Source organism: Saccoglossus kowalevskii, chromosome 17 (assembly GCF_978046115.1).
Source record: "Saccoglossus kowalevskii chromosome 17, keSacKowa6.1, whole genome shotgun sequence".
Taxonomy (NCBI): Eukaryota; Metazoa; Hemichordata; class Enteropneusta; family Harrimaniidae; genus Saccoglossus; species Saccoglossus kowalevskii.
Genome location: NC_140657.1, coordinates 20,274,480 through 20,298,886, shown reverse-complemented (window position 1 = coordinate 20,298,886; position 24,407 = coordinate 20,274,480). Strand labels below are relative to the sequence as shown.

The window sequence follows — 24,407 nt, the reverse complement described above, 5'->3', positions numbered from 1 at the left end:
TGTGTAATCACAGAAAGGCCTATAAATCTCATTGTCATCATAAAACAATTTCAACAATACAACAATTTCGACTGTTTCAAGTTGATTGCTCTCTGACAACTGAAGACTGGGCAAATTTATGAACTTGTCTAGGCAATTGATTCGATTTGCCCTTTCTTGAAAATAGAGGGCGCAGTCAAGAAATCATGTTTTTCGTCTTCTGCTGCATTCAAATGATTTTTTCGTCCTATGTAACAATCTCCAATGTCATTCTATATAACCATCTAGAACTTTTTGAGTTTTTTCGCTTGTTTGTATTTATTTTTTCATTTGTAAGCTTTCTCAATCCCCGAGACTTGTTTGCAGTATGCGTTATAGTAGTTAACCACACGAAATTTTACGATATGATGTGAACTTTTTACCACAGAAACAAATAGCAAATTGCTGAAAATTATTATTTTCATTTATGTTTGACGAGTGTTTTGCGAATCTTTGACCTCGGATCCCATCGTACTCGGTGAGGTGAAAGTTGAAAGGGAAGTGGGCTCGCCCAGTGACGTCATACTACAACAAACTGAGCATTTCCCTGCCACTCGACTTGAGAATGTTTCTCAAAATCATCACATTATACTGACAAGTATCTAAAAAAATAATTAAAGTTTCTTGAAAAGCCTATACAATCTTAGTAGTGCTTTCATTGTAGTGAGAAAAGCCAACTATTTCCGATTACAGCCGACGACAGCCGAATTATTTAAATTAGACAATATGGCGGCCAGTTGATGAAAAATGTAGTAATGAGTACGAGTGCTCGACTTTTCAGGTAAAATTTGCTATTTGATGTGCTAAATTTGCAAAGAAATGAATGCAATATAAGCGTTAACTAATTGTGTATCAATCGATCGCATTCTTCTCCTTTTCAGGTGCGTAAATTTGCAGAATAACATAAAAATATCTGCATCCGGGAGTGCAGAATTTCCATCGTCTGCAAAATAATTTTCAACTTTGTTTACTAAGTGATTTCCCCATAACGTAAGAGGAATTGGTGATTATTCCTTAAACTTAGTTCCTGATTGGCAATAAACATGAATATTATTGACATGAAGGTTTATTCTAAAATGTCTTACTTTATTTTCAGACAAGCAGAGGCCTTGAAAGCGGACGTTTCGGGTAGGTATTTCATAAATAGTTGAGCTTTTCGATACACTGCTAACGTAGTTTCTCGCGATCTTGACCTCGCGCTTATTTACTATTTAAATTACGTTTTACGGCCGGATATGCTGTTTATTTTTTTTTTACCCGTTTTAAGGTGAACATCTGGTAGTGTTTTTGTCTGCACTTTACGTGTCCATGGTGTGACTAACGTCTTAATCGTTACTATCTTTATGATTCATACGCTTGTCATGTGTGGTCGTATTCAGCTGGTCGTATTTGACCATATTTAGATATTTCAAGTTCAAATTTACCTCCATTCGAATTTCTTGATAATTTGTATGGTTCTGTTTAGGGTCATACAATATTGTGGGTCTTGTTGTAGGCATGTTCAAATGATCTTCTAATAGGAACAGCATTTTGATGGTGTCGTGCATGCAGCTAAATAAATACATAATACATGCATATGGTAGACGCTCCCTGAATCGGTTCTTCTCCACTTTATCTGATTTGAAACGCAGTTCGAGCCAAATTAAAATTTTGCACTACTGAGCATGCTACTGGACATGTATGCAGCATTATGAGAGATAATCTCCCATTGTATGTGATGGAAAACTATTATCACCACGGAAACTCACTAAATTATTTGTTGATTTTGTGAAACTTTTTCACAATATTAGGATTCCCATGTCACTGAGTAAAATTTTGAAATATGAAAAAATAATATTACCATAGAAACCAGTGTAAAAATGTTGATTTTGACATATTTTATGACATTTTGGGCTCATTTTTTCATTTATCCTTGTTTCCTGGTGGCATGAACATATAATCTTCAATTCAGCTTGAACCTCCTTAAAGCGCCCTGTGAAAAAACCTGATTCTACCTATCAAAATACCCAGATAATATGCGTTTGAACATGTTTTTAAACATGGGACATCATTAGAATAATTATCATTTGGTATCCAAACAAGATGTGTTTTATACAACTGGTTCAGTACTCCAAAGACATTGCCGTCAACTATACAACTACATGCATACTGATGAGAACATTACGTCCTTGTTCGAACACGAAACGTAGAGTATGTACAGAGCTACACCAAAACGAAATTTTCAGAGTTTATATCTTCTCTGTCAATTTCCAGAGAATCCACAAATGATGACAGTTTTAGAAGATAGAGTATTCATTTCATTGAACCATTTGATTCAAGCCCAACACCAGGAATGCATAAACTTGATCGATTTCACCAAAACTTAATCAATTTAAATAAATGAAACTATAAATGTATGGTAGTAATAATAATTCTTGAATATGCTTTTATGCAATACTTAGACCATATTCTTTCCTCTGTAAACACAAGAAATTGCGTAAAGTGAAGCAAGCATGACCAATTTGAAAGGTGAACCTTAGATTTTTCGGCACCGTAAATGGGCGCATTCAATGACGTGATATCTGAATGCATGTTTTTCGATGGTCAATTACTTGACCTAGTGTCATGTTTGGTGCAAACCTAGTTTATATTTTCTCCTACCATCACAACTTAGTAAGGGATGATTGTAGTTTAGTGATCACATATTGGGATACCATCTGTACATGCGTATGCAGTCTATAGACCAAATGTTTGATAATCTTTCATGCCCGGAAATAAAGTTGAATGTTTAATTCATCACTCACTGGTACAATGAAAACCCAGAGAATAATTAATGCTTTTACAATATTCATAATTGTTACGCCAAGTAAAAAAAATTTTACCAGGTAGCTAGGCAGGCAGGTATATTTATTTGTTTCCCCAATGAGTAATAATCTTAGCGTTTTGTAAGAAAGTACTGTAAAATCACTAATTTTCACTGGGTTTAAATTTCACTGATTTACCATTTCAGGCATATTCAGTGGGTTTTAAATTCACGGTTTCGTCATTTAGATAATGTGTTCTATGCTAAATTTTACATATTCACTGTGTTTTAATTTAGCGCATTTTTCCAGTCAGCGAAATAAGCTAAATTAAAACCCAGTGAATAATTACCCCCTTTACAGTAGTCTTAACTACACATGTAAAAAATGACATCTATGTTTTTGGAATATATTTCCCAGAATACAACTATGTGCTAGTCATTCAGTGCATCAAAGAAAGTACTTGTAATAAAAAAATACAACATTGATGGAATGGTTTTAGCTAATTTGCATAAAAATAATTAATTTTGAGCTCATTTGCATTTTTATCTTTAAGGGTAGGTAGGGTATACATTAGATATTACGTTTTGGATAAACTGGTGCAGTCGGGGCGATTAATTTGTTTTTGTAGTTTAAATAAAATTAAAAAAAAATTGCGAAATGGAGGTGTTAGCGCGAAATCACCCCGACTGGTTTATTCTGCAGGAAATTCATTGCTATTAAATATTCATGAGCACATATTATAACGAGGTGGGCGCGGAAATACGTGCATAATGAGGTCAACATGGTAAATGTCACACTGCAGACCCAACATGGCGGCACGTTGAAATTCGAGTTTGTCGTAGTCGTCGTTTCTCATTCATCACAGTGTGTAAAAAAGTAACTCGTACTACTACACACTGACTATATTGAATACCATGTTTATTCACAGATTATCTCCATGGTATTCATATACATCGACCATATTGATAAAACCAATATAAAACTGTATATGTAAGTGTGGCGCATCTTGCACTGGTCTTTGATGGCATTCAGAATTATATAATCTACTGGGTGTCTTGTTATATAGTCTATTGTTTTATAAAAATATAACCTACATCAATGTTGTTCCAACCTTTTAATTATTTCAGATCTACATCATGTGTATATGTTTTCTGGATTAGTACAGCCCTACATCTATAGAAGGATTGTACAAGATCCAGGGTTTTCCTCACGATTCTGTTAGCAATAATTTCTGTTAGCAATAATAAAAAAATACATTTGATGATACTTCTGATATGGGCCTTATTCCTAGCATTCTGTGCAGTGACAAACCTTCAATATGAACTATGAACTACTGTAACACTTGTGCTTCTAGTACTTTTCTATTTTTATTTTGGTTCTACAGCATAAAATCAGAGTTTTAATTTTAAAACAAGAATTAAACAAAAAATATTTGAATTATTATTGGTTACCATAAAGTGCACTTAAAATTTATAAAGGACCAAAGCATCCTTGTTACCATGTTCAGGGAGAACACAGAGTGTTTAGTGATATTTACCAAGTGATAGTAATAATAGTAGTAAATGTTAGTGTACTCACATGGAATATGTAATTTTTAGATGGCGTAGGTGATCCATGGACAACTCGACAGAAGTTACAAAATCTGTATCAACAGCTTCTGATAGGTGACTTGGAATATGCTCTGGATAAGAAAGTAGAACAAGACCTCTGGAATTATGCCTTCAAGAATCAGATTAATTCATTGCAGATAAAAGTTAAAGACAAGTCTGTAAGTACAGACTACATTTTCTACATTTTAGTCTCTATTTCTGTCAGCATTTACTGTGTCTGCAGCCCACATCATTTTATGGATAATGATCAGTCATAATGGCTTATACCTATTCGCTTTTTGTTAATGTGATCAGGATCAAAATAAATCTTGTTTTAAAGATCTAGCTGCATTAAATGGTTTATGTTTGTTACTAATAGAGCAAATATATATGTATGAGCGACTTACAACAATTTTTATCCAAAAAAGATGTGTTATTTGAATGTTCGAGCAATTGTTTTCATGACATTCACCACGATTTTTGTTCTTTAGTAGGTCTTTAGATTTAGAAACTGGGAGGCCAAATTGTGACACTTATCTACACGTTGTGAATCTTTAAAATACAAAATAGCTGACTGACCTTGCCAAGCAGACAGCTATTTAACCAGTAATGTCTTTCTAATGAAATCCCTGGGCATTGACATTTTCATTCAAACTAAAGATGATTTAGTTTGACAGTCCAAAATTAGAGACTATTACATACTCACAAACATCTTCTGCATTGGAAGGCTAATTAGCCTGTATCTTTAGCATTTAACATTAAGCAATATATTAATTTAGGTTCCATTAGTTTGTTCTGTTGAACTGTTTTGCAGTGCCATTTCCATAAAATCATGCACTTCTATTCCCTGATTCCTGCATAATTTGTGAATCGAGGTTACTGTCACTGCTATATTGTTTTGAATGCCAAAACAGCAATATTGAATGCAGTTAGAATAAGTTAGGTCAAACCAACCTCAACAGGAGACATCAAACTAACTTAGGGACTTTGGATATGTTGAATATAAATAGAAGATCATTATTTTATTCAATCATGTAATTTTTATATAATAAATGGCAATGTTATCCAAACAAAATATTTATACTGACTCGGTATGAAATGTCAGGACACAGTCAATAGCGTGTCTAGTGCGTGTCATAACGCTTTTAAATGAGTGCATTTAACTAAATGGCACACTCTTGTAAAGGTGGTTTGAACCTTTGAGGTGGTTTGAACTAGTACTGTATATGTGTGTAAAGGTGGTTTGAACCAGTTCTTGAGACGCACATAACAAACCAGTCAGGTACTCAGCTGGCAATGTTGCTGTTTTTGGTGTTCAAAACAATATGGTGTAACAAATTGGAAGGCATGTATGAATGAGTCACAGTATGCTGCTTGTCTGTCTTTCAACTCAGCACGAACAGTCTCTTTCAACTAAAAGTGCTGTCCTCTTTGTATCGGTATCACCGCTGAAAATTTGCACACAAAAAACAAACATGCACATTTTCGTTACCTATAGCAAAATATTTTCATATTTAGGTTTTGTATTTTTAAGATTGAAATGTTACAGTCACAGTTTTCTAACTATCCCTTTTTGTACCCACCCATAATTTCTCTCTGATTTTCAAATATGCAACTGTTTTCTACTGTTACCAGCCCGTACATTTTTTGGTAACTTTTCTTCCTATGGTAGGTTATGCATTAGTTGGTAATTCAAGAATCAGGAATTGTTAAAATGTCCTCTACTAATCACGTAATATTGACTTTAGAAATTATACTGGAAATAACACAGCTGACAACTGCATATAATGTCTATTTAAATATCAAATCCTATAGTGCATGTCATACTTATTAAAGAGTTCTTACGCAAGTACAGTAGTGCTATATAGTAAATGCATTTCTCTCTTCAACAGAATCCCAAACGTCATGAAGTGCAGTCCAGTCTGACTTTGTTTCTAGAAGCAGCTAGTGGATTCTATCTTCAGGTATTTTGTCTTTGTTGTTATATCGAAGAATGATTACATACTGAGAGAACCACAAAATATGCATGAAAACAATTCAACTAACAGAGAATGTGTACTATATTTAGTGAATACTCAATTATCAAAGATTATACTGATGAAAAAGGTGGTGATATCCTGTGTAGAGTGTAGTTCTTTAAAATGTTGCTTTGAGTAACTAATAGTATAATAATGTGAAGCATTAAGGTAGCGGGACTATTATTTGCATACTTGTTTTCATCTTCTAATTGTGACTAAATGACTACAAATAGACCCACGAAAGTATATATTTTTAGAATCGCCAGACTTCAAGCTTTTCACAAGTGTATTTTGCATGCCCATATCTGCAATCTACGACGCGTTACTCAATCAAAGGTGAAAAATTACTTTTTCTGTAAAAAAAATAATTACGCATTTATGCTGGCGATAAGAAGTATTTTTTTCACTTTTCCTAGTTGTTCAATAGTCTGGTAAATTGAATGTGTCTGGTTAGTTTTATTCAAGCAACGCGTTTTAAAAAATAGTGTCCTGAATTTCAATTACTGTTTTAGTCGCATTGCCCCCAACTCAAACCACAACTCGTTGGTAAATAATCAATGAAATAGTTTGTCTGGACACATTCAAGTTCCTCTCATTGTCACCTTAAAGCTGTGAAAATTTGGTGTTAATCCGACGACAATAAGTATACGTTATTTTTTGTTAAAGACCTTGTATTTTGAAAAACATAAACTCCTAGAAAACGTCCATAAAGTAACAGCAAAGATTTTCAAGCTTGTTTATCGGCACAATCAATTTGTTTTCCCATCAAGGTCTGTTTTACCATGTGTAGGGACATCCAAATGTGTAAGGCTATTGGAAACCAAAAAATAAAGGAATGGGATAGCTATAATTGGATAAATTCGGCATATGAAAACACCAAAATCAATGATTTTTTTTCAGTGGCTGTGTGACCTTGTGTCTGACACATTCATATGCAAATGACTAATCTGTGAAACAAACAGGGGCAAACCACTCAAATGTTTGGAAACACTCATTGTGTGTCAGATAGCTACTGATGACACATCCTAACATTGCTTTGTCTTAAGTTTATCTTTGAAACTTATAGGCACACAGATTAAACCTGTGTTGTTGATTTTGGAAAACACTACTGAGGCTGCCTTGCTTCCCTTCAGAAAATCTATATTTTAATCAACTTACATGACATTCTATGTTATATTGACTTTATCATATGAAAGTTTATGGTGCATTTCATCAATTAATAAATAAATGTGAAAATCGTAATTTTCAACACAAATAATCGTCTCGCTACCTTAAAGCAAAATAAATCAATAATTAAAATAGTTGTGCCCACATGCAAATCTGTTGGTCTAGTCCTCGGTACGGAGAGAAAGGAACCAGAGTGGATATCAAGGTGGCGTCGCCACATTACCTCGATCACATGGTTTGTGACGTAAGGGAGACAAATCTTGGGGTCATGGGGCGTCCCCTGACCTAGATTTTATCTCTGTCATTGGCAGAATCGCTGATTAATGCCTACAGTTGAAAATAGTCATTTTGACTGACTAGAGTCTATGGTGGGTATGAACTATGTGAATAGGCGGGTTTGAAGAACCCTCTGCCTAAATTTGGTACATAAGTGCTTTCTTGTGTCCCACTCACCTGATTAGTTTTTTGCTCAAATTATATCTTAATTAATAACCTAAGTTGCATAATAATCAGTAAATTTTTCTAACATATTCCTAGTAAGGAATGAATTGAAGTAATATAAAACTATGATGCTCAAAGATTGTATTTTGTTAGTCATAATTGTTGGCATTTTGTTTTCTTCCTGTAGTTATTGCAGGAGTTATGCAGTGCTTTTCACCTTGATTATCCATGTCACGTGAAATCATCTAGACTTGGTATTCTGAACGAACACAACCCAAACCACAGAAGAATAGTTCAACCCCAGTTGAGTTCCTGTCATTATATTTCCCAACATTGCCTTGTACATTTAGGGGATATCGGTATGTGGTACATATTTTGCTTTTGTAATATAGCACAGTACATGCAATGTTTGATCCATTATATTATCTAATTTTTATGAGGTCTTTAGCAGTGAACTTTCGCACACCAGCTAAGAGAGGTGACCATGGTACAGTCTAGAAACCAAACTATTTGACACATCTGAAAAAATGATTCTACCTGATCTTAGAAAGATTGACGACTTTCAGAATAAACCTTGTCGCATGTAATAGAACTATTTTTGATGTTTGCATAATTCCTAGTAATTTGCTCTGGATAACTGCAACCTGTCACTGTCATATAGTGTTATGGTGATTCCAAGAGTACAGATCCTCCAATGGGAATACTTGTTGTTGATAATTATTTTCATAATTTGTAAGATTTATAAATATTTCTGATATTTCAGCACGTTACAGAAATCAGAATGCCCAGGCCCATACCTACTACCAGCATGCAGCTCAGTTAGTGCCAAGCAACGGACAACCATATAATCAGCTAGCTATACTGGCAGCAGGTAAAGGTGATCAGCTGGCCACCGTGTTTTATTATGTTCGTAGTATTTCAGTCAAGCATCCATTCCCAGCAGCAGTCACCAATCTACAAATGGCATTCTCTAAAATGATTGACAAGTGAGTATGTATAGATATTTTATGCTGAGTTATGGTTCAAATAATGCATGTATTATTAAGTGGCTAAATGTAGCAGCACACAGGTTATCCTAAAATCTCATGCTACAATACCTTCATTATTTGTCATTTTTGACTCTGTACAATATTTGCTCTGTTACAAGAGCATTTCCAATGGAAGGGCACTCAAGCCAAAAAGGTTCTTTTGTTGTATGCTGGATCATTACAAAATTACATTACACATGTCACATCTCCCTTGTTTACACACTATTAATAAATCATATTTGTATGCATGTATGTGTGTATCTGATCAGTGTCTGAATAGCTATTTATCAGGCATGTAAGTAAATGAATAAAATTTAATTCTTACAATGTATGTGGTCAAGTCTATGTAAATGTACAAAGAACTTACAATAGGGTTAATAAATGAATCTGCAAATGTATACATATAAATTGAATATGAATAATACAGCTCATGATGTCACCAGCTCTATGAATAAGTGATATCAGGTGATAACCTTTTTATTGCATGACCAACTTCATGCAAGTTAAGTGTGTAGCCATCAGTGCTTGTCAAAATGGACAGAAATATTACCTGTCTAAGAAATATTGTTTTCATAATAATCTTTCAGTTTTCGGTATTATGAGTTAATGTAATTGAACCATGTGAGTTATCCAGTCTGAAATTCTGATATGGCAGTGATAAAAACGCTTTTGCCGCACGATTTGATTTTCTTTGCATACTGGCCAGAAATATGCTGGAACGTTCTTGAATTTAAAAGGTGTCCTGGAATAATGCCTTTCTGGAAAGTTTTGGAAAATGATTTAATCATCATAAAAATCTTTTACTGCAAAGAGGTCTACAGAAATCACCATTAAAATGTTGAATTGTTTGGATGATCAGCATAAAAACTCATCACTGTTGCAAAGTGGTTCAACCCCTGAAAAAATTACCAAAGTTGTGATTTAGTAGTTCTTGAAAACTGAAGAACTGATAACAAAATTCTGGAAAGTTCTGAAATTTTATTTCAGGTGTACCATGCTCATGTGATAAAATGTAGTATTTTTTTTTTTTTGTAGGGATGAATTGAAGACACATAAAATAACCCCTGTGGAACTTGTATTTTTTTTCGTACAGTTTCATGCATTAATTTATCTTGGTACAGGTAAGTTATATTCTTGGTAATGTGGTCCAAGTCGACAATCATATTTATTTGATGATTTTAAAATATTTTGCTTGGGTTAAAATAAAACTGCATTTTGTTTCACACAATGACATTGTTGGTGATCAACGTATTACAACACTTTTGTAAAAATTAGCGTATATGTTCTGCACACATATTGCAGATCTTGATTTTGATATTAATGAGATGTTGCATGATTTTGTTCACTTGTAGATTTACAAAGAGCAGTCAACATGAAAGACAAACTAGTGGAACACTTCAGAATGCATATAAATCAAGAAAGTTTTACTTCGCAGCAACTAATACAGATTGTGGTTATTAATTTATTTGCTCTGCACCATATTAAGAATCCATATGATCACTTACAAGGGGAAAACGGGGATGCTGGCAGTGGAGATGGTAAACAGTTGTGCTACAGTGGTGATGAAGATCTCTCCTGGAATCAGGTCTTCAGTTTTAACAGTAAGATTACATTATTATATTAATTTATTATTAGAAGAAGAAGGTGGTGGTGTGACTAGCCCTTGTTAGTCGCATGTTCACCATCAAGCAAGGATTGAAATTAAAATCTACCTGTCTGGAAGAGATAGACAGACTTCCATTTTGGAACTGGGTTTAAATTTCGCTGATTCACCACTTCAGGCATATTAAGTAGGTTTTAAATTCACAGATTTATCATTTAAATAATGTGTTCTATGCTAAATTTTACATATTCACTGGGTTTTAATTTAGCGCATTTTCCAGTCAGCGAAATAAGCAAAATTAAAACCCATTGAATAATTAACCCCGTTACAGTATTTAGAAATAAATTGAAAACTGTATATTTTCTCTTCCACAGTGTCTCTTTTGAGTCTTTTACTTCATTTTATGCCATCTAAATCAGAACAGAAAGCCAGGGAGCACATAAATCTTCCAGCTGTCAAACTCATTGTTGATTGGTTGATAAATCAAGCTGGTATTTTCACGGATCCCATCATAGCTGAAAAATCATAGTGAGTAAAAGTTTATTTGCTTTGCTTGTAATCACCGATAATTATTATTTTAAAAATGCTCCATGACATGTAAAAAATAATTTCATTAACTTTATTTTTACCTATTCGAAATTACAAGGATGAAGAAAATGAAATAAAACTATGTGGCCACTGTACTCAGTTCAGAGGCAATCAAAATCTAAAATGGAGTCAAAATGCATCTTTTATCTGTTTTAGGGAATTTTATCATTCTTTTCTCAATATCTAAAAAATTTGTTAAAAATTGACATAGTGTCTTACAAATACAATGCACTTGTTTTGTCTATAAGTATTACAAAATTAATAAAATGTGTACATGCATATTATGCATATTGTATGACAGTTTTCTTTATGGGTCTATAAAATTGACTTATTTTGACTAAAGATACATTTATCTCATTTACTTTAAATTAGCACATGTTCAACTAATAGAACAAAATAAGGTATAGATTTTGACATGAAATATGTGCTAAAACATATCATAAATGTACAAGTGTTTTTCCTAAATACGACACAATATGACACCTTTTCACTATAACATCCAAATATTGCATTATCCACAGCATATGGCCCAAGCTTGCCAAGATTCTGAATGTTATCCAGTTCCGTGATAGAGTAGATCGAAGTTTTGAAAATGTTCCTGTAGAAGAGGACTTCAATCTGCAGGGATTTGTTCCACTGAGTAGACCACACAGGTGATGAGTTGCTGTCATTTCTTTGTAACTTCATCAATCTAGAACAACCAAATGACTCAATAATCAACCAGAGTTGTATCTCTAAGATGTGTGCTGGTTTACTCATGTCCTTGAACTGGCTAATATACATGTACCGGTACTGTATTTGCAGTTCAGTATCGTTTTTTAATGCGATTAAAAAAACAAAACACAAAGTAGAATACTGTAGAATACTTTATTTTCGCTGAAAGGATGATTCTGTGAAAATAAAATCCAGCGAATATACTTTTTTTCCTATATTTCACATTAAACTCATCAAAAATCAGTGAAAATAAATTCCATACAAAACGCCTAAAAAGCCTTTTCAGCGAAAATTTATTCCAGCTAAAATAAAGTATTCCACAGTAGTATAGATAAATTATGCAAGGCTATGGGTTGATATACTTTAGAATGAGAAGGTCTTTGTTGAGGCAAAACCATTCTCGAGATTTGCAACAAATTGAAATAAAATGTGGTATTTTTGCAACTCATTTCACAATTTTATTATTACAATTTTTCAAATGGGGTGCTCGCCTACCTTAAAAAAAATGTTTTTGAGTACCCTGGGCGCTAAATGCGGTATGTAACTGTTATTGGGAGTTATTTCTAAGTTTCCTTTGATTCAGCTTGCATGCTTTTTGACTAGAGATGCATTTCTAAAATATCTAACAGTATATCTGGCATAATGTGAGGTTATTACGAGGATACCTCAAAGTATGCATGAAGATGAGAGTATCGACTGACGTGCAGCATAGGTTGATGCGATGACGTACTGTCTAAATGCATACTTTGAGGTATCCTCGTAATCACCTTATTATACAACTTTTCCTTCCAAGGATACATCATGGGAGTGTCGAAATCCAAAAAGTTTAGAACAGAATCAGCGAACTTCTTTGTGTGGAGTTTGGTCAAACCCTGGTGGCAGCCATGTTTGTTTTTATTAATAGAGAACGCTTACGCGCATAATCATTCCATATTTGTAATTAGCATTTCCTTACATGATAGGATGAAAATACCCTGTAATATACCTCAAAATTACGGCACGCTGTAACTTGTGGCGTTACGGTGACAGATGTATAATCTGCTATCCCTGTTGACTTTGTTACTGTCTGCCAAAATATAGTTCACATGAGATATTGTCATAATCTGTGATTGTTTTAGAGACAGTTGTGAAGAGCCACAATTTTCAAGAATGGTTTTGAACTACACTCTGATTGTCTCACTTGTCTTATTTTGAATATATTATGCATTCCATTCATGTCTAAAACAGAAAAATAAATTTCAGAATCATACTGGATCCTAAGCCAAATAGGCTAAGAGTTGCTATCGCAGGGCTCTGACTTGGCTACCATGCTTTAGTTATTAACAACTTTTCTTGTCATTTGCAGTTCTCTAGATTTCAACAAAGGTCGTAAGATGAAAATAGGTGAAGAAATACAAAACAAATTGAGAATAGAGAGATTGATTGGAGATGCCAAGTGGCTCAATGATAACGTTCCATGGTAAGTTTATAAACATAATTGCTGTATGATGACGATGATCAGTGCCTATCTTTGTGTAATCTTATTTTTGTCAGTCTTATTAAGGTAATACTACTGTAGAGGCTGAATTTGAATAGCATATACACATGATTTGACAGTAAAATTAAAAAATAAAAGTTTATCAACATGTTCTGATGTTCTGAGCATGTGTCACTCACCAGTATGAATACATGAATAATTTCTTTTTTCATTATTTTGCGAGTTTTGCAAAGATGGGACACTATGATTTCCTTATAATGCATTTTAGTTCAATCAAACAGAACTAGTGCTAGAAATACTTGAAACTGATTCATCTGATTCACATGTAGTGTAAAATACTTTAGTTTCGCTTGGAATTAAGTTTTTTTCGCGGAAGTAATGATTCAGTAAAAATAAAATCCAGCGAATATACCTTTTTTCCTATATTTTACATTCAACTTGTCAAAAATCAGTGAAAATAAATATTATACATAACACACAAAAAGTCTTTTTAGCAAAAATTAATTCCAGCTAAAATAAAGTATTTTACAGTAACAAATTTTCAACATGTTATATGTTGGCTGTAGAACAGCGGTTGACTTAAAATATAATACAGCCTCAATTTTAATGCAAAAGCTGTTCCCAAATTGTGAATATTTAGATAGTCAACAAGTCTGTAGTCTTCTTTCTCTATTATAATATAACCCTCACTTAACAAACGAACATTTTCAAATTTTTACTTTTTATTAGTGTCATGAAAGTTGAAAAAAGGCCGAATGCAACCAAAATAAAGTTCAATAGTGCTGTACACCATGAAGAGAAGAAACAAGAACTACTACACACAGTGCCACTAAAACAACAGTTGAACAAACCTGTCTCTGCAAAACAGAAGAATGAACCAGTCCCAGTAAAATCAAAGGACATTTCTGTAAAACAATGGAACGAAACCAACCCTGTCAAGCAGAAAACGGAACTAAATGCTGTAAAGCCAATTGCTGAACCAAAAAGGACAGAAAATATAACAACTATAAAAGCCGCTCCTAAAATTGCTGAAAGTCTGCAACAGAATTCTCAACAATCACCTGAGAGAAAAGTTGAAATTAACTTGAATACCAAGACGCAAAGTGTTGCTGTACAGGTAAGTAGCATTATAGATTTATCGTATTTATCCGGGTATAAGCCCAGGGTCTTGAACATGGAAAATTGCAAAAAAGAAGGGGTGGGCGTTTGCCAGGATCCCCGGCAAAAAACGACAACAAATTGACAACACGCAGTTCGAACTGCAACAGGGAATAGAATGGCAAATGAAACATGCAACGAAAATAAATGAACAATATGCAACACTAGAAGTAGAACAAAAATAATGTATTGCTTATAATGTGACAAATAAACCAGAAATAATAAAAATCGACAGTGAGGAATCATTTGAATTAGGATTTTCCCGCTGACAAACACGCCCAATACGCCGCGGCGTGAACTCAAAATGAATTAAAATGTCAGGGGTTAAACTGCGTAAAATGATTTTCGGTCTCGACAAATTACGAATCAACCGTCATACAAATTCAATAATAATTTACAAATTTACACAGTAAAAATTCATAGCTGTTTGAAAAAACATCTCAGGTCTTTATTTGTACGTTCATTGCCATCTTCGTCAAACTCAAAACACTCAAAGTCCAAGTCGGCGTCACTGTAGCCGACAGATTCTCTACAACTTATTCCTGAAGTTCGTCGATATCGTCCCACACAATATGGACTTAGCACTTTTAATCCACGGATTTCGCAATCTGTCAGCTTGGCACTTTCCATTCATGTCTAATCATAATAAAGAGATGGCACACGATGCTTTTGTTTACAGTCTAGCAACCATCTTTGACCTTTATGCATCTGCTTTACTGATTGGCTAAGAGTGACATCACTACTAGTATTTCATCATAAAGGTCAAATCGTGACATTGCTTTTTTTATCAGACTCAACGCTTATTAATCACGGTGAAAGTTATCGTTCAGCAAGTTACGGTGGTTGGAATGTCTCACTAAGTATATGGATATCGCGGTGGACTTGAAATAGGAAGTTTTTTTTTTATCCAACGACAGAAGAATAGTTTTCATGACGGTGATGAAAGATGGTAAAAAAGTTGGCAGTCTTCGGTGTGACATTTCAAAATTGCTGACCCCAGTTATGGGTTCGCAAGCTGCTACAAAATATTTTATAAAGCCAAAATAACAGGATTTCAACCATTCTCCCAGGTACGGGTTGCTACAATATTGCAACATTGGTTTCATTGCGGACAGCGCTAAAGCCGAACGAGTGCGACACTTGCTTAGCAACTCTCCTTGTGCGGTTTGCCTAAATCGTTTCTAAGGAAGCACAAACCAAACAGCCAGCCATTTTTAGGGCCACGACATATTTCAAAATGAGAACTACCGTTTCTGCTTTAATATATATTTTTATAGACTTGCTGACTGTTATGATTCAGAACGCGCTGCCCTGAAGGCAGAAAGCTGTCACAGCTATTTTGCATTCACCCCTTGTTTTACGCAATTAACAATTTTTTTAAGTATCACAACAGACTTCAAGAAAGTCAACTGTTAATACAACCACAGTCAATGAATAGAAAATATTTTTTTTTTTTTGTGTAGAAAAAGACCTCCTTGGCGTGAGCCCGAATATGACCTCAACTTGTTTATTGTGTCAAAAGTGGGGGGTGCGCGTTTGTCCAGGCATGGGCCCTTTCCCGGATAAGTACGGTATTATCCTTTGTTGGAAGATATTTCTGATAAGTTTATTTTTATTTTCAAGAACTATCATTTTTCCAATTAAAAAAAAATCATCAAAGTTTAGATAATTGGATTCTTGCTCTGCTTCACCATTTTTTTTTCCCAGCTCTGAATGTTACCTTTTATTTGCACATGTAGTCAAGTCTTAGTCTATTTTTTGGTGATATAGAACATGATCAATGCACATATCTTGACAAAAATTCAATGTTAAACTGTACTTATCTCTCTGTGTTACCGTATATTTTTAGGCTATGCCAAACAAAGACTTGGATAAACATTGTGTTAAAATCATAGAGGTCAAAAAAGATATGCAGAAATCACCAAAGCGTAACCAGGACTCTGGAAGAAGCAGCCAGAAAAACAGGCATAGAGGAGAAGACAAAACCACTATACCTGGATATGTTCAAGGACAAAGTCCGAAGCAATCACCAACAATTGGCAAAAGGCAGGTGACAGCTCAGTCAAAGCAAATGACAGGGCAACAGTATGACCAAGCACAGTCGGCACCAGCGAGTCAGGTACAGCTATCACAATTGCAGTTGATGCAGATGCAACATCAAGGATTCACAGCACCTAATGTTCAACATCCTATGCTAGGACAGCCTTTAACTCAGATTCAGAGGTCTGCATATATACAAAGTCTACAGCAGAATCAACATCAATCTCAGCAACAGGCAGGTCCGTTTGTTGCTCCAATGGTTGGACAAAATATACCTGGAATGCAGAGTCAGATGCAGCAGCAGCAGCAGCAACAACAGCAACAACATCCGCAGAAGCAGCAAATGCAACAATTGCAGTTACAACAACAGAAACAGTTTCAGCAGCAGCAGCAACAACAATCGCAGCAACAGCAGTTTCCCCAACAACAGCAACCATTTAATACTCAATTTCAACCACAGCAGCAGTTCCAATCACAGCAACAACAGCAAGGATCCCAACAAATGCTGCATCAGATGAGAGAACAGCTGATGTCGCAAAGAGTTGACCAGATGTCTGAGCAGAGGGGTCAGCAATTTCCTAGCTACCAGGCTGGACAAGGGGATATGCCAACAGATAACCAAATGCAATACGCTAATCATATGGGTCTAGGAAACCAAAACCACAGCTCTCATCCCACAACACTACAAGAACTGGAAGCCATGATTCAAACTAATCAAGCTCTGATTGCAAGCTTCCAGCCCCATACTTTTAATCTACCTAGAGAGTCAAGCGATGAAAACATGTTGGACTTCAATCAGTTGGAACAAGACTTGAAATTCACAGAAAATGATGATGATATGCCATTCCCCAAATTTGTGGTGAGTATTTTAAGGTAGAGAAAGGTGTAAACCGTGGATGAGTTGATGTAAACAATTCAGTACCAGTGTTCTACCTGGTATTTCCCATTCAAAGCCACAGTAAGTTTGCCAACCCAGCATTCAAAAATCTATCTTCCATTGACTACCGGTATAAGTGTAATTTGCCATCATTTTGCTAGCTCAAATTTTCTGGCAGGATCATCTGAAGTGCTTGTGGAACCTAGTTTACTTGTCCTATTAAAATCCACTTGCCAGATTACTTGGGTTGGACAATGGACAATGCTTTCTGATGGGATTGTTGAATTTTAGAGTTTGGACACAATTTAAAATTTAATATATGTACTTGTAATTCAGTAAAACACGAGTATCTTTATTTCTATTACTGGTAGTCCAGATGTGACTTATTGTGAGACACACTTTTGTCATCTCTTACTTTATTCAGGAGCCTCCAGCACCGACTGTTATTACTAGACCAACCAGAGTAGGTTATCCTGGAATTTCAGAAGAGTCATCAAATTTCCCTGTGTACCAAGATCCATCCAGGTATGTGTCGCTGTGAACATTTAATTAAAAATTAAAAAAATTAACTGTCATGAGATTCTCTTTACTGAAATACATGTAGAATAACAAGAATTGACAATTTTTTTGTCTGTTGCAGTTCAAGTCTGTTTCCTACAGCTTCTGACAGTGGAAGTGAGAACCCCAAAGGCAGTGCGTTTTCATTGTTTAATTCACCATGGACAGCCAGTGAAACTGACTGTAAGCACTGTCATCATATTTTTTACTTTTCATTCCAACCTAGGTTTTCAACTAGATGGATAGCATTTGAAGTGACTTCTACACAATTCAGATTATAAACTGTCGGTACCCTTTTTAATTTGTTTCTGGTTTTACAAGAACTATTTATTTGCATCTGAAGATAAATAACGGCATCATTCGCTGTTAAAGTTATTAAATGTACATGTACGTTTTCTTGTTTATAACAACTTACAGCAAGCTAGTGTCGATCAATGAGCAACATTTGTTAACAGACATTTACATGCCAGTTGGCAAATACGTAAACAAATGACGTCACGGTGCAGCAGCCAGTACCATGCATATATATTTGGTTTACATGTACTTCTTTATTAAAGTCACAAGAAATTGCAACTCTGTACCATAGCTTGAAATTTGGTATTTGGAGTGCACCCAGTTTGGAGGCCAATATATTGATTGTAATTGTGAAATTTTACTGTTTCCAAATTGTGTGTTTTACTGTCTTGTAGACTTGCATGTGGGTCATCTTTAATTTTTTGTTTCCATGTTCTGAATTTGAGCCCTACTTCAAGAATACTCGTTAAACTCATTGTGTATATTTACTTGTATTTAGGTCTGAACTTGATATCGTCACCCTTCTCCAGTAGATCAGCTAGTTCTCATACATCACCACGTCATTCTCCCTTGCCAGACAGTTTTGGTGGCAGCAATCTAGGGCTTGGTTGGAGTTCAGATGCTGGTGCTTGGGGTTCTCCTAACAGACCATCTCTATCTAGCTCACCTACAAGTAGCTTATTACCAAGTAATATTCAGGTGAGTGGTTACTATACAGCTAGTTGAACAAAATTTTGCTTGTCAACATACATGCTATTTAAATGTGAGGTTTAAAAAAAACAAATACAGAAGTACCCCTGGTAGCTATTTACTTTTAATTTTGCCATTTTTTGTTAGCTCCGCTGTCGACTTTGTCGAGAGGAGCTTATCATATGAGTGATTGTCCGTCGTCCGTGTCAATGTTTTACTTTTTCGACTTCTTCTTGAAAACTACGAGCCTGAATGCTTTGATACTTGGTGTATATGTACCTTGGGTAGACCTCTCTCAGATTTGTTCATTTCATGATCATATCTTCAATTCTCTAATTTTGGTGAATATTTTTGTCATTTTTGGTAAAAAGTGATATTTTTGACTTCTTGTTAAAAATCGCAAGTCCAATTGCTTTGATATTACGTATATAGGTACTAAATGTGGACCTCTCTCAGATTTGTTCATTTTGTAATGATATCTTTAATTCTCTAATTTTGGTGACTATTTTTTTCATTTTTGGTAAAAAGTGATATTTTTGACTTCTTGTTAAAAATTGCAAGTCCAATTGCTTTGATATTACATATATAGGTACTACATGTGGACCTCTCGCAGATTTGTTCATTTCATGATGATATCTTTAATTCTCTAATTTTGATGAATATTTTTGTAATTTTTGGTAAAAAGTGATATTTTTGACTTCTTGTTAAAAACCACAAGTCCAATTGCTTTGATATATTATACATATAGATACTACATGTGGACCTCTCTCAGATTTGTTCATTTTCTAATGATATCTTCTGTTCTTTAATTGTCATGTGCATTGCTAACAGCGGAGCTATCTCAGCCGACAGGCTGCTTGTTTCTTATATATTTTTCATTAATTCTGGAAATAAACATTAATTTTGGACCCAACAGACAAAATTTGAGTAAATTTTAAGTTTTTTACTCAAAAGATTTAGCTATTTTTGTCCCAATAATCTTCTGAAGGGGAAAGTGCAGACTATAAATAGGACTATTTTGTAATGAAAAGAGGGAACTGGTGGTGAAAAGGTTGATGTTAAAAAAATCATCAAAATCGGGCATTTCTGCCATTCCTGAACCTGATCTCGGTTATACACATACATCTATCATTAAAACTTAGTACATGCAGTCAACATCATTGGACCTTGATGCAAGTGATTTTGTTTTTCAGATTACATTCAAAATGGCCGACTGGTGCATTGGTTTATAGTTTTGTTTACTAGTTTACTTTGTTTACTTATTTACAGTGAGAACTGTGTCATGTTGTGACATTATATGGATATTTGCTTTGATTTTAGGTTAATACAGTTTATTGATTGGTTTTCAATGTAGCATAAATGACAGTAATATATGTTTGTATAATTCTCTATTGCAGTCGATCTGGTCCAGCCCTCCATCATCATCAGGACCAACTCCATTGGAGCAACTGCTACAACATCAGCAACAACAACAGCGCAATACGTGAAAAGATGCAGTTTTTGCTCTGTGAAGGAGCTTATCAAAGATGGATGAATAGCTGTATGTACAGACCAACCTAGAGAATGGTTGATTGTGTCTTGTAACACACAAGACATCATTAATCCAAGTTGAGACCAACGAGTCACTCCTATATGGTCTATAACGGTATGCATTGTGTAGACGACATTGCTGTAACGCTTTGCGATTGATGACGAAATTACAATGAAATGAGAAACATCTATTAAGTTGGAATCAGATCTAGTTTTTAGAGAACAGACCCAGTAGATGCAGACACATTTTCTAACATTTTACTATTAGCATTGCTGTGCATTTGACTAATCTCCATTGTATTCTATGGGGGTCAATTATTCGCAGTGGATAAGTAACAAATCAGTTCTAGCAATATGCTATAGGATTAAAGCCATGTAATATTGTATTTTCTTTTATTCTAACTTGCATTGTTAGGACAGCAGTGGGGCAGTACATTGCTACGGGCAACAGCTCGCATGAGCATCCTAATGTCTGTGTGATTTAATTTGCTTTATACTTAAACCCTTTTTTACTTTGCCTAACTCAAGAGTGTTCTGGCCTAGATGGTGTATTGCTCTGACAATCTAAACTTTGAATGGGTGTCCTATTTTACTACAAGTTGGATCAAAGCAGCAATTCCGACTGTATTTCTGCTCATAAAACAGGATGATGGGTGTATCCTTCAGAATGTATTCCTTGTGAAGGTACTTTCTCTTTCAAATCCAGGTCTAAAGTGAACACGTGTGTTTGCATCACATGTTTAATATGATTAAAACGCAGGGGAGAAAAATGTTTTCATTTCATGGTGCTGAAATGTTGTATATGAACTCTATCACTATCAATATGAGGTGCTGTTTTGCTATTCTTATATATATTTAAGTCTAGAAGCCTTAATGACAGACAGTGTCATAGTTAAGCATTCAGAATAAACAGTATGTGATATGAGGCCGTATACAGAGCTAGCATAGGAAAGTCGTTTTACAAAAATGGTTTACGTCTTGGCATTTATTGTTGTAAATATAGATATTAAGGATTATACATGTAGTATGCGATGTAATTATATTTCCCAAGGTATGCTTCAATGTATGATTGGAAGTTCTTATTTAAAATACAAATGAATTTTATTGAAACTGTCAGGAGATGTTTGAATTTCCCCCAGCTGGCTGGTGTTAAAATTACAGTAAACACACATAAGGGGAACAATATCTATATCTGGATGATGATGATGATGATTATTTAGACTATGAATTTTGAGAGTTTGAGCTAAATTAACCTAGATTTGGTTATGTCAGTAACTTTTGGTAGGGTTTTGACTAAAACGATAGTGTTGTTACAGGTAGATGGAAACTACATGCCTGTTCAATACCACCAGTAAGTGAAGTGTCCATGTCAAATGCCAGTGCCTCCTTTGAAATTATTTTAAAATGTTTTTTGAAAAGTTGTGTAATTCATAGTTTCAGCATACATGTATAGGAATTAACCCACAGATTTCCTAAAACAACATTCTGTTGACAAAATTGTATCAATATATTTCTGGTAATCAGCTCATGTATTTGATTGTGAAAAGTACTTTGGGAAAGGCTGATTAAATTTAATTTTCAACTTTCTGCCCACCTGGATGGTGACTGACATGTCTCGTTGTTTATAAACTGACTATTAACTTGCTTCTAACTTGAATATATCGGTAATCTTTTGTATGCACATCTATGAACAACATGGAAGTCTCTATCTTTGTCACGTGTGTCCAACAGTTGCATTGTGATATACCGGTATGTAAACAACTCCCACACAACCAGCATGGCAACATTTTATGTTTTTATAGTATGAAAATTTTTAATTGAAACACATTTAGTTTCATTCCTTGTGCTGGTTAACTAAAAGTAATAATCACTTATTTCCTTTATTAGAAGTATTTCTTTAATAAAATGTTTTTGTAAAGTTTTCCTGTATTCCAATCTCACCCTGATCTATTAATACATCTAAGGCATTCTAACGGAGTGTTATGATCATGATCTATTGTAACAATGTTGCCCTGATGTGTGTTTTTTTATTAACTAAGACAAATACCATATTTGCTCTATTAAAAGTGAATCTTCAAGCACGTCACCATCTTAATTAAAGGCTCCACAGATGTTAAAGCAAAACAAATCCTAAATAATAATAATAAGTCTTATTTTGACTATTCGCCTCTGTTCTTTACATGCGATTCTAATAAAGGAAATACTATACATGTATTGTATGTGGAATAACAGCAGGAGTGAATTAAGCCAACCAGTTACTGTGGTCATATAAAAAAAAAAACATAAAACAAGTACATCCTCCTTTTCTACGGTAATATTGTTATATACACCAACATCAGAAGCTAACATGGTGACTGGTTGTCTATACATGCCTGGAGATTGTTATCTGATTGGAAGTGGTTTGATCAAAGCGTTTTTATGAGGATGCACCATTTGGCTATTAATTATGTGGGCAGTGAAAAACAACTCATTTAGAGAGAAGATAGTTTAGTCTTGGAACAGGTAACTCTCTAATTACCTCTGGCAATGAACAAGATAATCGCATATTACTTTTTTAAAACTTTTGCATCATAACTGAAAAGAAAATGCATGTTCCGTTATATTCTATGTACTCCTCAGTGTAAGTGTGAGATGGTATCATCCAATCAGTTCCAATCAGATAACGGTAGACATAAACTGTAATACTACACTGGTATACCAGTACACAAAATATTCAAATTTATTTAACCTTTTAAGCAGGCAGTCAAATACATAAATTATCTAATTTTGCATGTAAATTAATTAATTATTGCAATATATGCTGTATACTGTAGAATACTTTATTTTCGCTTGGAATTTATTTTCGCTGGAGGGATGATTTCGTGAAAATAGAATCCAGCGAATATACTTTTTTACCTATATTTCACATTAAACTCATCAAAAATCAGTGAAAATAAATTCTATACAAAACACCCAAAATGCCTTTTCAGCGAAAATTAATTCCAGCTAAAATAAAGTATTTCACAGTAATTGGTACAAGTGATTTGAAAGGTGATCATACATTGAACGGCCGATGCACTTATGATTTACCAGTACTCAGTCAAAGAATGTACCAGTGTGGGAGGTGTTTATTTGACATACTGATGTGGTAGACATTTCACTATCTAGCACTGGCTCATTCTTTTAATGAAGGAAATCTGTAATTTGTTTTTAAAATGAATAAATTTTGTTGTTTCTCAACATCAACAAAGATAAATGAAGACCAATAAATTTTACTGCCTGTAATCTTGTCTTTTTTTTTTTGCAGAAAATAATGTGAATTTGATTGTATGTCTTGCAGATTTCTGCTCCAGATGCACAACCACACTACCATTTTTGTCAGAGGCAATGGTTTATGATATGAATGTTTTTTTTCAGTCAAAAAAAATTTTGCTGCTTAAGCATTTTATTAATTGGCGATTGTATGATCTGATTTTCTGGTGCAGTTTCAGACTTTTAGAGTTGATTAACAAAAATGAACAAATATATACAAATAATGTAAAACTGATCTCAACAAATGCGGAGACAGCTTTGAACAAATTCCCACACTAAAATATGTTTATGGTTTAATATCTTAAACCAATACAATCCAACATCATGGAGGGTGAATATTCAATTGACGATGAATAAACAACGATAAAAACATTTTTGTACGCTGCCTACTAACCGCTCCACATTGATTATCTGAATATTAATTATTCCAACAACTTTATTGTTTTGAAAGTAGAACTAATTTTTTAACATTTTTTGTGAGTGAATTTTGCTCAGTTGCAGGATTTCTGATAATTATATAATCCTCGCAGTAGTTTCAATATT

General features: G+C 34.4%; 1 protein-coding gene across 1 annotated transcript; it reads left to right on the top strand.

Moving 5' to 3' along the window:
* The first annotated feature begins 738 nt into the window (after window positions 1-738).
* Window positions 739-23,837, top strand: LOC100374765 (uncharacterized). The gene is made up of 17 exons (XM_002733025.4): window positions 739-799; window positions 1,115-1,146; window positions 4,400-4,569; window positions 6,283-6,354; window positions 8,204-8,375; window positions 8,780-9,002; window positions 10,080-10,165; window positions 10,397-10,645; window positions 11,022-11,175; window positions 11,757-11,888; window positions 13,295-13,408; window positions 14,156-14,543; window positions 16,434-17,483; window positions 17,926-18,026; window positions 18,142-18,242; window positions 18,853-19,052; window positions 20,441-23,837. Exons 1-17 carry the CDS (start codon window positions 759-761, stop codon window positions 20,528-20,530), a joined length of 3,375 nt encoding a protein of 1,124 aa, XP_002733071.2. The 5' UTR covers window positions 739-758; the 3' UTR covers window positions 20,531-23,837.
* Window positions 23,838-24,407: the final 570 nt, after the last annotated feature.